The 14,705-nt window shown below is 45.3% G+C and overlaps 1 protein-coding gene across 5 annotated transcripts in view; it reads right to left on the minus strand.

Moving 5' to 3' along the window:
- The window catches only part of OSBPL6 (oxysterol binding protein like 6), a 176,137-nt gene that overhangs the window by 45,480 nt on the left and 115,952 nt on the right, over positions 1–14,705 (minus strand). For all 5 annotated transcript variants that reach the window (XM_075608979.1, XM_075608976.1, XM_075608978.1 and 2 more), the window contains 3 exons: positions 14,160–14,273; positions 11,047–11,217; positions 923–1,055 (listed from right to left, as the gene is read on the minus strand). In XM_075608979.1, the coding sequence (XP_075465094.1) occupies positions 923–1,055; positions 11,047–11,217; positions 14,160–14,273 (418 nt within the window). The remainder of the gene's footprint in view (positions 1–922; positions 1,056–11,046; positions 11,218–14,159; positions 14,274–14,705) is intronic.

Genomic DNA, 14,705 nt, shown 5'->3' on the forward strand with positions numbered 1-14,705 from the left:
TCATCGTCTGTCATTGTCATAGACAAGTCATCCATTTACAGATTTTAGAGCACAATGTGGCAGATTCATCAAGCACCATTTCGGGTTAGTGCATCTGATCCACTGTCAACTCCCACTGATTAGGATGGAAGTCGACGCAGGATCACCGGTACTTGAAGAATCTGCCCGTTTGTAAATAACATGAAGAAGGTGCTTAGAATTGTGGTCTATTCGTAGCTTAAAGCAGAAATCTGTGCTGCTCCAATCTTTGTTAAATTGTATGTTAAACATAATATGGACTGGTCCCTGGGAGCTGAACTGCCCTACTTTTATCTCCAGAGACCTCCTAGTTCCTGAGATTTGAAGAAGGGCAATGTAATATCTTGTGGACGATGGAGATCAACAACGCTAAGGTCTGTGCCAATGTATAAACGCTGTCCGAGTCCAGGGAAGACTGAACTGATCCCATTGTATTACAACATGCTGCCCTGTAACTATGCTCTCAATTCTATACTTAATGCTACACTACTCAAGACGACTGGACCAAGATTCCCAGAAAGGTTCGATATAGGATAACCTCAGTGAGTGTACAGGGGATGGAGTTGTATAGTGTATAATGGTGATGGGTACTCCTGTTTAACAGAAGCTTGCTTAAGAGAAGATTAAAAGAAAATTGTCAGCATTGGTCCGTACAGAAAAAAGTTATATATTTTTTCAGCACTGTAGAGAATTTTGCAGGTCCCTGCTACAAGAATCTCACAAGCAAATTTTGATGCACAAAACACAAGGAGAAGTACACACAATGACACTAGCCACTACTCCTTTAGCCCCCAAATAAAGCATTGGCAAATACATATGCACAGGGTTCATATATGTAACAGCTTAGCCAGTAACAGATATGTAAACCGTGGTGTTGGAGCATAACACCAAACGCATACAGTACCTTCTGCACATTTATCCATCTCTTCAGAGTCTTGTAACCATGCAGCAACTTTACTTTTACCAGTTGTACAAGTTGCGGGGAGGCTGTTGCTGCATGGAATGGGAGATTGCCACATGAAGTTATTCTGTGGTACCTAGAATGGTGAATGTAAGATAAATATTAGCGTTCTTTGTAAATAATGTGTAGACACACATACAGCACATTAGTATTGCTTCACATGGGAACATGCCGCTGCTCTCAGGATAGTTGCAGATCTTACAGTAGCTCTTTAACCTCCAACATGTCTGCAGCTCCCCAGGCTAAGATGACCATGTTACAGGCCATTCCCAGAACACCAGAGAGGAACACAATGGGTTAATTAAATCTCTGAGGCAGCTCGGATATGGCCATTTTTACAGATGCACAAGCAAGTAATGCATACTATTATAATACATGCATCACATAACTAATTCCTCACCTAAAGTGACAAGGCTTTCTAAAACCAAAGTCTACTAATCGCGGTGACATGTTTACGTCGTTAAATCTGGGGTATTGATCATTTTAATTTAATTTGAACAAAATTTGACATCAATAAGTAGTTTTAAATCATTTCCCTAAAGTAATCATAAGAACATGCTGAGCTGAGACGTGGGAGGCATTTGATTTCCTCTGGCTGCTCTCTTGTGTTTGATATCACGGTGTGTTCAACAAGTGTTTGCTCAGACACAGGCCCCTCTCCTTATATGGGATCTCTGATGAGGACAGAGTGCACAAAGGCTAAAGAAAACACGTGTGGCCCTATGTACTATGGCCATTTTGGAGCAACTGTGTGTTTTTTGTGCAGCGCCTCTTAGCATCAATGGATGACTTTGCTCCAGTTTCTGCGCCATGTCTGCTTGTGATTGGAGGAGTGTCAGTAGGAGGAGTTACAGATTATAAAGGGATGTGTCTGCACCTCTGTGTGTCACTTTTTCTACTTTTAACCCTGTCAAAAAATCTGCCAGGTCAGAGGTGACATTAACTTTCCTGTTTAGATAACTGCACTAGATGTACTGTAAGAATCTGGAGCAACAAGTATGGTATACACAGCATGACACAATTTGGAGCTGATCTGTATTCCCCCAACCGTTCCCTACCTCTCCCCCTCAATTCTTGCAGTACCGGCACCGGGAAGGAATATTTGCCCGCTGGACATAAAATGGCCAGGGGGTTTAGGTTCCCCCTGGCATCCAACCAAATCGTGTAACATATGTTGCTTTTTGTGTGTCAACATACACAAAAAATATTACAAATGTGTCTGAAACCCAGGGGGGGGGGGTGGGAAGAGGTTCCTAACCAGCTCCAGGAAACCCCACAGTTCAGATAAGCTTCCAAAAATAATACTGGGGGAGGGGGTTGCTGTTTTAGTACATAGGTCAAGTGATCAATTTGAAGCATTATACTGTATGCATACTGTAACTCAAAGCGGTTGCACAGAGTGAAAGGTGTTTTCTCTGTGGTTATTTGTTACGTAGCTTCTTAAAGTGCTTCCACAGCAGGATAACGGCTATTCATTCATGGCACAAGGCTGCAGTGTATTAACTGTTCAAATATCATATGCCAGGCTGCCTATCATTTAAACAAACATGTGCCAGCTCAGGGACGGTGTGCGATGGTGATGTGGAAATTGCTGGGTCTCTTTATTAATTCCACATCAAAGACTGAGGTTATCTCTCTTTTGTAATAAAACCCCTTGATTTTAAAGCAATAAAGCATGGAGCGCATTTGCTTTGAAGCAAGAAGTCTGGAAACAAAGTATAATGAATGCAGCATATAAGGCATGATTAATAGCACTTGCCACAGTGTTTGCTGCTCATTGTCATAAAGAACTAGAAAGGCTGACACTCATTGTTCAGGCATCGTCAGTGCCACTAAAACAATGTATTTGGCAATTTACATTATGCAGAGAATGATGCTATATGATTTTGTGCATCATATTTTCACCATTCACAAGCAGCCAGAGTTCATTATAAATAATATTACAAGGGTTTTTCTGGTTTTCCATGGTTCATCAAGTTTACCAATATTATATATATTCATGCCCTCCTCTTCCCTTTTTCTTTTACAGGATGGGACACCAGGGGGTTATCCGTAGAAGCTTCCTATTGGATGAGAATTTAAAACCCAGCGCGAAACCCAGTGATAATTGGTTAACTGAGGAAGAAGTGCATAAGCGGCTTGATAACGTTTAAGTACTGGCCCCAATAACATTTCTCAACCAGGGTGCTGGGGAACCCTGGTGTGCTGCGATCCTCTGCCAAGGGTCCCTGGCGGATATTTAAGTATATCTGGCCCCAATGGCATGCACCCAAGGGTTCTTAAGGAGCTAAGTTCAGTTATAGCCAAACCATTACATTTAGTATTCATAAATGCTGCTGCCAGAATTACTCTACTCTTTCCTAGATCTGTCTCAGCATCTCCCCTCATGAAATCCCTCTCCTGGCTTCCGATCAAATCCCGCATCTCACACTCCATTCTTCTCCTCACTTTTAAAGCTTTACACCAGGCCTGCCCAACTCGTAAAGTGAGAAGGGCCGAACTGCTCCAAGGAAAAAAAATTTGGGCCGCACAGGTTAAATCATCATCATCATCATCATCTCTCCATCATCATCATCCTCATCTATCTCTCATACCCCCATCTCTCCCCCTCACCCACACAATACCACCCTCCACATCAAAAACACAATACCCCCCTCCACATCAAAAACACAATACCCCCTCCACATCCCCCCAGCCCATTCCATGTCAGCAGCCCCCCCCCCAAGTCAGCATCCCATGTCAGCATCCCCCCCATGTCTCTCTTCCCTCAATATAACACTCTCTCCCCCTCCCCTAAATCACACCCTCTCCCCCTCCTCTCAATGACACTCTCCCCCTCCCCTCAATATGACACACTCTCCCCCTCCCCTCAATATGACACTCTCTCCCCCTCCACTCAATATGACACTCTCTCCCCCTCCCCTCCATATGACACTCTCTCCCCCTCCCCTCAATATGACACACTCTCCCCCTCCCCTAAATCACACCCTCTCCCCCTCCTCTCAGTATGACTCTCTCCCCCTCCCCTCAATATGACACTCTCCCCCTCCCCTCAATATGACACACTCTCCCCCTCCCCTCAATATGACACTCTTCCCCTCCCCTCAATATGGCACTCTCTCCCCCTCCCCTCAATATGACACTCTCTCTCTCTCCCTCCCCTCAATATGATACTCTCTCTCTCCCTCCCCTCAATATCACACTCTCTCCCTCCCCTCAATATGACACACTCCCCCTCCCCCCTCAATATGACACACTCCCCCCCTCCCCTCAATATGACACTCTCCCCCTCCCCTCAATATGACACACTCCCCCTCCCCCCTCAATATGACACACTCCCCCTCCCCCCTCAATATGACACACTCCCCCTCCCCCCTCAATATGACACACTCTCCCCCTCCCCTCAATATGACACTCTCCCCCTCCCCTCAATATGACACACTCTCCCCCCCCCTCAATATAACACACTCTCCCCCTCCCCTCAATATACAGTAACACTCTCTCCCCCTCCCCTCAATATGACACTCTCTCTCCTCAATATGACACTCTCTCTCTCCCTCTCTTCAATATGACACTCTCCCCCTCCCCTAAATGACACTCTCTCCTCCTCCTCTCAATGACACTCTTTCCCCCTCTCCTCAATATGACACTCTCTTCCCCCCTGCAACTCACATCATACACCCCCTGCACCTCACATGTCAGCAGCCCCCCCTCACATGCCAGCAGCCCACCCCCCCTCACATGTCAGCAGCCCACCCCCCCTCACATGTCAGCAGCCCACCCCCCCTCACATGTCAGCAGCCCACCCCCCCCTCACATGTCAGCAGCCCACCCCCCCTCACATGTCAGCAGCCCACCCCCCCTCACATGTCAGCAGCCCACCCCCCCTCACATGTCAGCAGCCCACTCCCCCTCACATGTCAGCAGCCCACCCCCCCTCACATGTCAGCAGCCCACCCCCCCTCACATGTCAGCAGCCCACCCCCCCTCACATGTCAGCAGCCCACCCCCCCTCACATGTCAGCAGCCCACTCCCCCTCACATGTCAGCAGCCCACCCCCCCCTCACGTCAGCAGCCCACCCCCCCTCACATGTCAGCAGCCCACTCCCCCTCACATGTCAGCACCCCCCCCTCACATGTCAGCAGCCCACCCCCCACCTCTGCACCAGACCGTTTTTCACACCCACCCCCAACCAGCCCGTTTTTCTCTCACACAGACACACAGACACACACAAACACCTCTACCTCTTTTAGATCAGCACATCCTCTCCCCGGCACTAAGCCCCGCCCCCAGCGTGCTCTGACCTCCCCGGCATCCTGCATCCTCCTCATGCTGCTTCTGCCCCCGCGCACTGCAAAACCCGGGGACGGGAAGGGGGGGGGGGATGGAGGAGGGGGGGGGGAGGTGGAGGAGGGCGGTGGAGGAGGATGAATCGCCGCCATTTTTTTAAACTTTTAAAAAAAAAATATTTTTTTTTTTAAATTTATTTCATTAATTAACTGGCGCCCGGCCGGAGTCACCGCGGGCCACACAGAGAGGCCAGGGGGGCCGCATGCGGCCCACGGGCCGTATGTTGTGCAGCCCTGCTTTACACTCTTCTGCCCCTCCTTACATCTCAGCCCTAATTTCCCGCTATGCACCACCCCGACTCTTGCGTTCTGCTCAAGGATGTCTTCTTTCTACCCCCTTTGTGTCTAAAGCCCTCTCCCGCCTTAAACCTTTTTCACTGACTGCCCGACACCTCTGGAATGCCCTTCCCCTCAGTTACCCGACTAGCACCCTCTCTATCCACCTTTAAGACCCACCTTAAGACACACTTGCTTAAAGAAGCATATGAATAGCACTGTAGATATTCTGAACACATGATACATATAGCTTGGCCCCCTGCAGACGCACTTACCAGAACTCCCTCCTACTGTCTCTGTACGTTCTCCCTACCTACCAGTTAGACTGTAAGCTCCTCGGGGCAGGGACTCCTCTTCCTTAATGTTACTTTAATGTCTAAAGCACTTATTCCCATGATCTGTTATTTATATTATCTGTTATTTATTCTTGTATATAATGTATACCCTGTTCATTTATGTAACTGTATTTGTAACCATGTATTATTTGTTTTACTCTGTGCCCAGGACATACTTGAAAACGAGAGGTAACTCTCAATGTATTACTTCCTGGTAAAATATTTTATAAATAAATTTATTTGATTACCACATGTATTACTACTGTGAAGCGCTATGTACATTAATGGCGCTATATAAATAAAGACAAACAATACAATAGACTCCATTTCTATAGGCTCAGTACCACAAGATTAGCGTAATGCAGACGTGGTGCCTATATTTAAAAAGGGAGGTAGATCACAACTGGGGAATTACAGACCTGTAGCCCTGACATCAATACTAGAGGGGAAGTTACTTGAAGGTTTAGTATGGAATAATACTCAGGAATACCTAATAGTTTACTCAATTATTAGTAACAGTCAGCATGGATTTTATGAAGGATAGGTCGTGCCACACTAACGTTATTAGTTTCTTTGAGGAGGTAAGTAGGAATTTAGACCAGGGTAATGCAGTTGATGTGGTCTGCTTAGATTTTGCAAATGGTTGTGATATGGTTCCACACAAGAGGTTAGTGTACAAATTAAAAGAAATTGGTCTGGGTACAAATATTTGCACCTGGATTGAAAACGGCTTGAAGTATAGACAAGAGAGAGTTGGGCTAAAGTTGTAAGTGGAGTACCTCAAGGTTTGGTACGGGGGCCGCCGCTTTTTAACTTGTTTATGAATGACCTTGAGGTTGACGTAGAAAACAAAGTCTCCATCTTTGCTGATGACACTAACACCTTGACGGAGAAGGATTTAGGAGTGCTTATAGACAGCAGGCTTAACAATACTGACCAATGTCAGGCAGTAGCTGCAAAAGCAAATAAGATCTCATCTTGCATTGAATGGGGTATGGAAGGAAGGGATTAAACCATAATTATACCACTGTATAAATCCTTAGTAAGACAACACCTTGATTAGTTAAAATGTGTAATTCCTTACCCATGGAGACTGTGATGGCAGATACAATAGATATATTTAAGAAAAGGTTGGACATCTTTTTAGAAAAATATACAGGGACATACCAAAACAGTTAACATGAGAAGGATGTTGATCCAGGGAGAAATCTGATTACCATTATTGGAGTCAGGAAGGAATTCTTCCCCTCCTCCTCCCCACTCCCCACCCCCTATAAGACATCATTGGATAATGTTTAACTGCAGGTTTTTTTTTGTTTGCCTTCTTCTGGATCAATATTCTGTAAATACAAATATAGGATAAGTATTTTTCATCTAAATTTAACATTGGCTGAACTTTATGGACATATATATATTTTAACAACGTAATCTACTATGTAACTATGTAACTACAGTATGTAACAAAATAGCCCTATTTCACTTAGAGTATCTACCAGTTTCTATTCTGTAAAAATAAAGAAGGGGAGGTATTGTTGCTTTAATATAAGGCATATTTACAACCCTGTGCAATCAAATAATGTCTTTGCTGCTGGACAGACCTCGGACAGGCCTCTTGAGCACTAAAAGTGTATAACTATTGTCTTACATGTGATAAGTGTGTCCCACCAGGATCAGGGCTTGGACCACTGCTTCGTATCTTATACCTTAATAAGGTGGCCACCTAACTTCATTTTCCTATTGCGATCATATGTAGGGAAGTGAATCTACTGCTGCATGATAAGGTCTAAGGCTGCGGCCATGGTGCCCGTTCGCTGGAGCGATACACGGCCTGCAGGATTGCGCGACGGGGGTGTGCCGAAGGCGTGCCGGGAGGAGATCCCATGATGTCACGTGAGCGGTTTGCCCTCATTGGCTGAACCGCACATGTGACCCGGCCGTCGTGCGTCAAAATCAAATGTATTGGATTCCTCACGTGGCGCGCGCCCCGTAGCGGCCGCGCTCATTGCCTTACGGCATTTTCATTTTTTCCAGTAATAAATCTCATTCGATTTTCTGCACCAAAATTATAGCAAATGTGCACCAAGGAAATGTGATACCCGAACATACATATAGAGACACTGAAACTATAATTGCAGCCTCCCAGTTAGCTCAGAATTTCCACCACTGCTCAAATGAAAGCATGGCTATATCTAGCATTAGAGATGGAGATGGTGAATTAATTGGTTCCCTTCATTGATCATTATCCAGAAAATATTTAATTCGGGGAAAAACACCACCAATCAAAATAGTGGTAATCCTTCAACCTGTTCATACATTATAACAAGTGGATTGTTTCTCATTGGACTGTAATCCCCATTAGTGGTGCATTAAACCAGAGAGTATTTTCTATACTGTATGTGCTTGAGATGTAATCTGGGCACACGTCACTGCTTCCCGTATTAGATGCATGCTGGGATCACTGCATGCACACTGCCATTGGGCTCATTTATTTCTAAAGCGTTCACGGATTTGTCAAGATAGTTGAAATATTTCAAATGAACATTGTCAAATCTTTTGAATTGCTCCACTCTGTTTAGGCTGACCATACGTCCCGTTTTGAACGGGACAGTCCCGTTTTTTTCACTATTTTCCTACCGTCCCGTCTTTTTAATCTAAATGTCTATTTTGTTCCGTTTTCGGCCCCCCTCCACCTCCCCTTCCTGAAGGAGCGCTCCGAACTGTAATGCGCCCACCCTGACAGCAGTTGGATGACATGGATTCACTAGCACGCGCGCGCCCTCCCTCCCTAACCACCACCCCCCACCCCAGAGGTAACACGCGCACCCTCCTTCCGCAGAGTAACGCCCTCTTTGCCGCCAGCTCAGGACATCTCCCTGCACGCTCCTGGACCCGCATTGCCTCCAAGACTGAGTACCTTCTCGGGACGGATGCCCGGTTGGGAGTGATGGTCTCGGGGCAAGGGGGTTTTGGGCTTTGGGTGCAGGGAGGGGGGTCCGGTGGCCGCACGCGCAGCAGTTGGTGCGTTCCAGAAAGGAACGGCTTGCCGCCGCAGGCGCCCCGTGCGCTTGGTGGGAGGCTGAGGAGGAGGGGGGGATTGGAAGGGGGGAAAGTGACGGAGCCGGGTCATGGCGGGCTGGCGGCCCACTCGGGGGAGACTAGTCAGCCTCCCGTGGGGTTTTTCCCCGCCCCACACCCCCATGTGGTGCTCCTGGGGTGTTTCCCCCACCCCACATGGTACTCCTGGTGGGTTACCCACCCACGTGGAGCTCCTGGGGGGTTACCCCCACCCCCACATGGTACTCCTGATGGGTTACCCACCCACGTGGTGCTCCTGGGGGGTTCCCCCCACCCCCACGTGGTGCTCTTGGGGGAAGGCAGCAGCCGTGTCTGGGGGAGATCATGAAGGGGGGGGGTCTGTCTGCTCAATGGGACTGGGAAGATAATGAAGGGGGGGATCCATCTGTTCAATGGGACTGGGGGAGATCATGAAGGGGTGGGGTCCATCTGCTCAATGGGACTGGGGGAGATCATGAAGGGGGGGGTCCGTCTGCTCAATGGGACTGGGGGAGATCATGAACAATAAAAAACAGTAAACAGTAGAAACAATGAGAACACACCTCATTGTTGTATTGGCGTTCTAAACACTATAGAAAGGAAAGTGGATATAAATTACTTTTCTCATTACAGCATATAGCAGTAATGCTGAACCACCAGTGACAAGACACACAAGACAAGAACTTCCTGCAGCCATCACCGCCGCCTCTTCTGCCGCCGCATGGTACAATCGTGGTGAAATACAGTCCCCCTCTATGTCTACCTAAATTTTTGTATGAGTTCTGTCACTGAAGAATAATTGTTAGCTCAATATATTCATGTAATAAAACTTTTGTTATCGTCTTACTAATCGTCTTACTTTTTCATGAATACGGAATATTACATAACCCCGTCCCGTTTTTGCTATCCCAATGTCCCGTTTTTGTCTCATGGAAATATGGTCAGACTAACTCTGTTCCATTCACACCCAGGTCTCGAAGTCCCTCTACATAAACACACAACAATGAGGTCTACCTATCTGCAATGTCTTGTATAGCTATAGCACATACACAGAGTTTTGCCCCTATGCGCTTTATGTCAAGATAAAGATTCAAAAAGACAAGACAGCAATCCAGAAATGAGTTGCTAGCTTTCTACTTTCTTAGCTTTAAACACAGCATAATGCAAAAATCTAAAGCTGTAATGTTTTGCTGTAAAGACAAGAGACCAAAGGTGACCCTAAGGCTACGCTTATAGTGCCGGCGACAGCGACATCAGGCTCTGGTTGCTGGAAAGTCAAATTGAGATGACTTCCAGCGATCGCGAACAAGCCGCTGCTCCGCGCTTACTATCAGCGCACGCGACAATGCATTTGTTTTGATGCGACGTCGCGTCGCTGTCACCGGCACAATAAGCGCAGCATTATGATGAAAATAAAACTGAGCCGTATGGCTGATATAATGTGGTGTTTAGGTTGGCAAATAAAGAAAGAAAAAGTTAAAAACGCACGTGATACTTTGTTTTACATTTCTCTTGTAATAAAGGCCAAGAATGAAGACCCTGACGCATATAAATCTTTGGTTTCACTGGCCTATGGTCAGACTCAAGAGATAAGAGAGAGGAGAGTTTCAGGAATAAATAAGAAAAAGGTGCCAAGAAATTATGAGACAAGAGATCAATTATTAAAGTAGAAAATGTCCAGACAAAAATTAGCAACAAAAAAAAGAACTATGTACAGTATTTGTTTTCAGAAACCAATGGTTCATCCGTGGATAACATGTACCACAGTGGAAAAGTGGAGATAGGGCACATCACAGTGGTCAGAAACCAAGAGAACACCGGCTTAAACCAGGACTTTTACACTGCACACCAAACAATTCCATCACCACCGATATTCCACACCCCCTATGGACCCAACCCGTCTCCCTTCAACCCTTCCCCTCTCCTGTAAAATAGAACTTTTAGATGTAATGCCGCTACATAGCATCACATTGTCTGTTTAGCAGTTTGCAAAGCGTTGCATGCATCTGGTGTTCCATTAATATAATGAACGAAACATGATCTGTATATACCTTTCCCTCTGGCACGGTAATATTTGCTGCTGGTGAGGACTCTGTGGTCGATGTAGATGGAAACATGTGAAAGTTGGCATCTCTGGGCGACCTCACAATCTCATTCTGGCGGTAAAGTCTGTGATGACGCAGTTTTGATACCCAGGCATCAAAAGTATCCTGAGATTTCACCTGAATAGAGCAAAGTCGGCAGTTAGTTCTATTGTTGTCTTAAGAACTATATTGTGGATCTATACAGTATTATATAGAACTAAAACTACGAAAGGCAATTTTGATCTACAAATGTAGACACAGTCCAATTTTAAAATGTATCCTGACCATCAATGCTGATAATTCACTAACAATAAAACACCTATTTTGCCCTGGTCACACCACAAAAGGAAGCTTTGTGTAGTTACATCCTTGGTCAGATAAAACATTCACCATGCCAAGCAAAACCTCAGATTAGCAGGGTCTGCGCTATAACTTCCCGGGCTCTTCGGATCATGTGCCTTTTCCCTGTTAAACACAGCAATGACAGAGGCATTTTCATCAATGTATAAGAGCATAGTACATTGAAAACCATTTGGCTCTGTGTGTGTTAATTAAGGTATTGTCGTTAGGGTAAGTTAGGCATAAGATAAACAACGAAAATATAATAGAGGGTGTAGCAAATTTTGCATCCCTGCCCTTTTTTCCCCCCCTTTTATTAGAGCCCCAAATTCCTGTCATGCAGTTTGAACTTCTGTGATTAACAATCTGCATTAAATATAGGAAAATGGCAAGTCTCCTAAGTTTGGTACAGATAAAACCAGGTATTAAAATAAACTTGTCTACAGTAAAAACGATTTAGCCTCAATACGACAATGATCCGGTTTGACCACAAAAGCTTGGTTATCCTATTTAACCTGATGTTAACCTAAATTAACTTTAGTTTAATTATAACACCTAATCACTATAGCGTAACGTTAACCCAGTGCTACTCCTTAAATAATGTATGGTTGTTATTTTTCCCCCCGCCCGTGAGTGTTAATGATATGCAGTAGAGGTGCTCCCCTAACATCAAAAAGGCAGTTCATGTTAATGCAGGGATTTAAACTGATGTTATTTAGGTCATACCTAAAGGTGGTGGTAGCTCCCTCCAGATAACATATGGAGAGACACCTGTGCAAAAAATGGAGCACACCTTAATTACCTGGGAGATATGTAAAGTATATTTAAATGAGTCACACCCCACACCTCCTAAAAGATTTCCATAAGACCTATACATACAAACCTAAGGCCACTTGTGAAGAAGGGGGTACTAAGTGTCGTAATCAACAACCTCTGCTGTTCAGTGCGGCAGCGCTAATATTGAGCTATTTCAGATGCTGGATAGCTCCACTGTCCATATACTTTAGAGCTTTTACTTTTTTTGCTGTGGCCCGCCTCCTCTCCTCTGTTATGCGCCCCCTTCCTTACCTCACGCGGCGTCATCACGTGACCCGCAGCGTCATTTGACGCGTGTCACGTCTCACGACCACATTACATGGTTAAAACCTTAAACCAATGCATGCTGCTTTAAACACAGCTTTTAAACATAGCATGGGATGAGATGCAAAGCCAATAAACCCACTCACAGACAGACTGTTTCGACCTTGTGGGTCTCGTCAGTGTGAGGTTGGTTGTACTGGCTTTGCAACTTATGTTTAAAAGCTGTGTTTAAAGCAGCATGCATTGGCTTAAGGGTTTAACCATGTAATGTGGACTTGAGACAAAAGGTGGCACTGTGTGCTCATTTGCATGTCATTTCCCAGAATCCCTTGCTGAAGTGGAAGCGCTGTATGCTAGGTGATAATGGTGAAGGACAGGGTTGCAGACCTGTCTAAGACATGTGAATGTGCTCACAAGTAATATTTTTATATGCTATACGGTGGAGGGTTTTTAGTCACCTTTTCACCCACCATAACTTAAATCACACACACACACACACACACACACACACACACACACACACACACACACACACACACACACACACACACACACACACACACACACACTTCCCTCAGTCTCACTGTTACACACACACACTCCCCTCAGTCTCACTGTTACACACACACCCCTCTCCCTCCCTCCACCTCCGCTGGGGGGAAGAGAAAAGAAGGGAGCTGGTTCCTGCCCGACTTCTCCTGACTCCGTGAGATCCTCCCCCCGCTCCCCCTCCCCTCTCGCAGACTTGCAGCTTCTCTGCACAGCACACAGATCAGCTGCTGCTACATGTGCCGGGTAGTGCTGCGTGGGGCTGCCGCTGCGACGCCGGCTTCAGGGAGAGCTGGGAGAGTTATTCCAGCTCTCCCCCTCCGGTGGACGTGGAATCCCTGATCGCGGTGGCCATTTTAAAAAAAAAATAGCGATCCCGGTTATAACGCGGTCTCATTCTGTGGCCCCCGAGCACCACGTTATAACGGGGTTCAGCTGTATATGAAATATGGTCTTGTTTTCTATTAGCTGTAACAGTGAAACTTGGGCAGTATATTATGTGGATTCTGAAATAATACTAGCTATGCACTTCTTTAACCCAGGCTGTGCTGAAAACCTGTGTAATATGGCAGGCATATGCTTAATGGGGCGCATGTTGGACTTGAAGCAAAAGGTGCTCATTTCATGTCATTTCCAGAATTCCTGGCTACTGTAGAAGCACTGCCTGCTAAGAGATAATGGGGATAAGCAGCATTGCAGACCTGTCTGAGGCGTGTGAATGTGCTCACAGGTGATACTTGTATTTGCGGAAACAATACAGCGAAACATTTGAACGTGTGAAAGGAGGCCTCTATATTTGCGTGAGTACTCGTATTCATTTATTTTATCAATGAATAATAGTAAGAGAAATAACTTTTTCCAAACCTGTAACATAAATGTCCATTGCCCACTGACCCATTTAACAACAATTCAATAGAGATGCTTATTGTTGAAATGCCATTAAGTGTAGATATACTGTATGTTTGTTTGTAAATTGTCAAAAATAGTGACACTTCGTAATACCTTATACATCAGACTTCAATCCCGAGATGAATATCAACCAATATAACAACTTGAAGAATTGGGATAATATAATATTTTGGACAGGATGAGCCTGTTGACGAGGAACCCACCTTTAGATGATATATGTTCTCTTCTGTATCCAAATCTATTCTGCGCGCCTTCTTCTTGATTGACATAACAGACAAGCCAACATCAATGCTCCCATGTACTTTACCCTTCTGGGTCTGAAATTAAAAGCAGATGTCAATTAACCTGTTAAGTATGGAATAATGTTCCAGTGTTCTTAGCTGTTTGAATTGTTAATCCTAAATATGAAAAATAAAATATTTATAGAATAATTGTCAAACTGCCTAAAAGGAGCAGCTCCCCTACTCAATTTCTTTTAAAGACATTTTTACATTCTAAATCTTTTAAAGGTTTTTTTTTTTAATGCATGATTGAAGCAGGGCGTCTCCGGGGCTGAACCCCATTAATTTCAGCTCCAGGAACTCCCTGCTGGCGGAGATACTTACCTTTATAATAGGTGCTGGTAGCCTCTCCAGCTATATCCAGGACATCTTGGACAGTTTGCAGCCATTACAGGGGAGACAGAGGTGATGTGGTATCCCCCAAATCCGGACGCGGAGACCAGGGACTTCTCACCACTTACCACTTAT

Source organism: Ascaphus truei, chromosome 7, assembly GCF_040206685.1.
Source record: "Ascaphus truei isolate aAscTru1 chromosome 7, aAscTru1.hap1, whole genome shotgun sequence".
Lineage (NCBI taxonomy): Eukaryota > Metazoa > Chordata > Amphibia > Anura > Ascaphidae > Ascaphus > Ascaphus truei.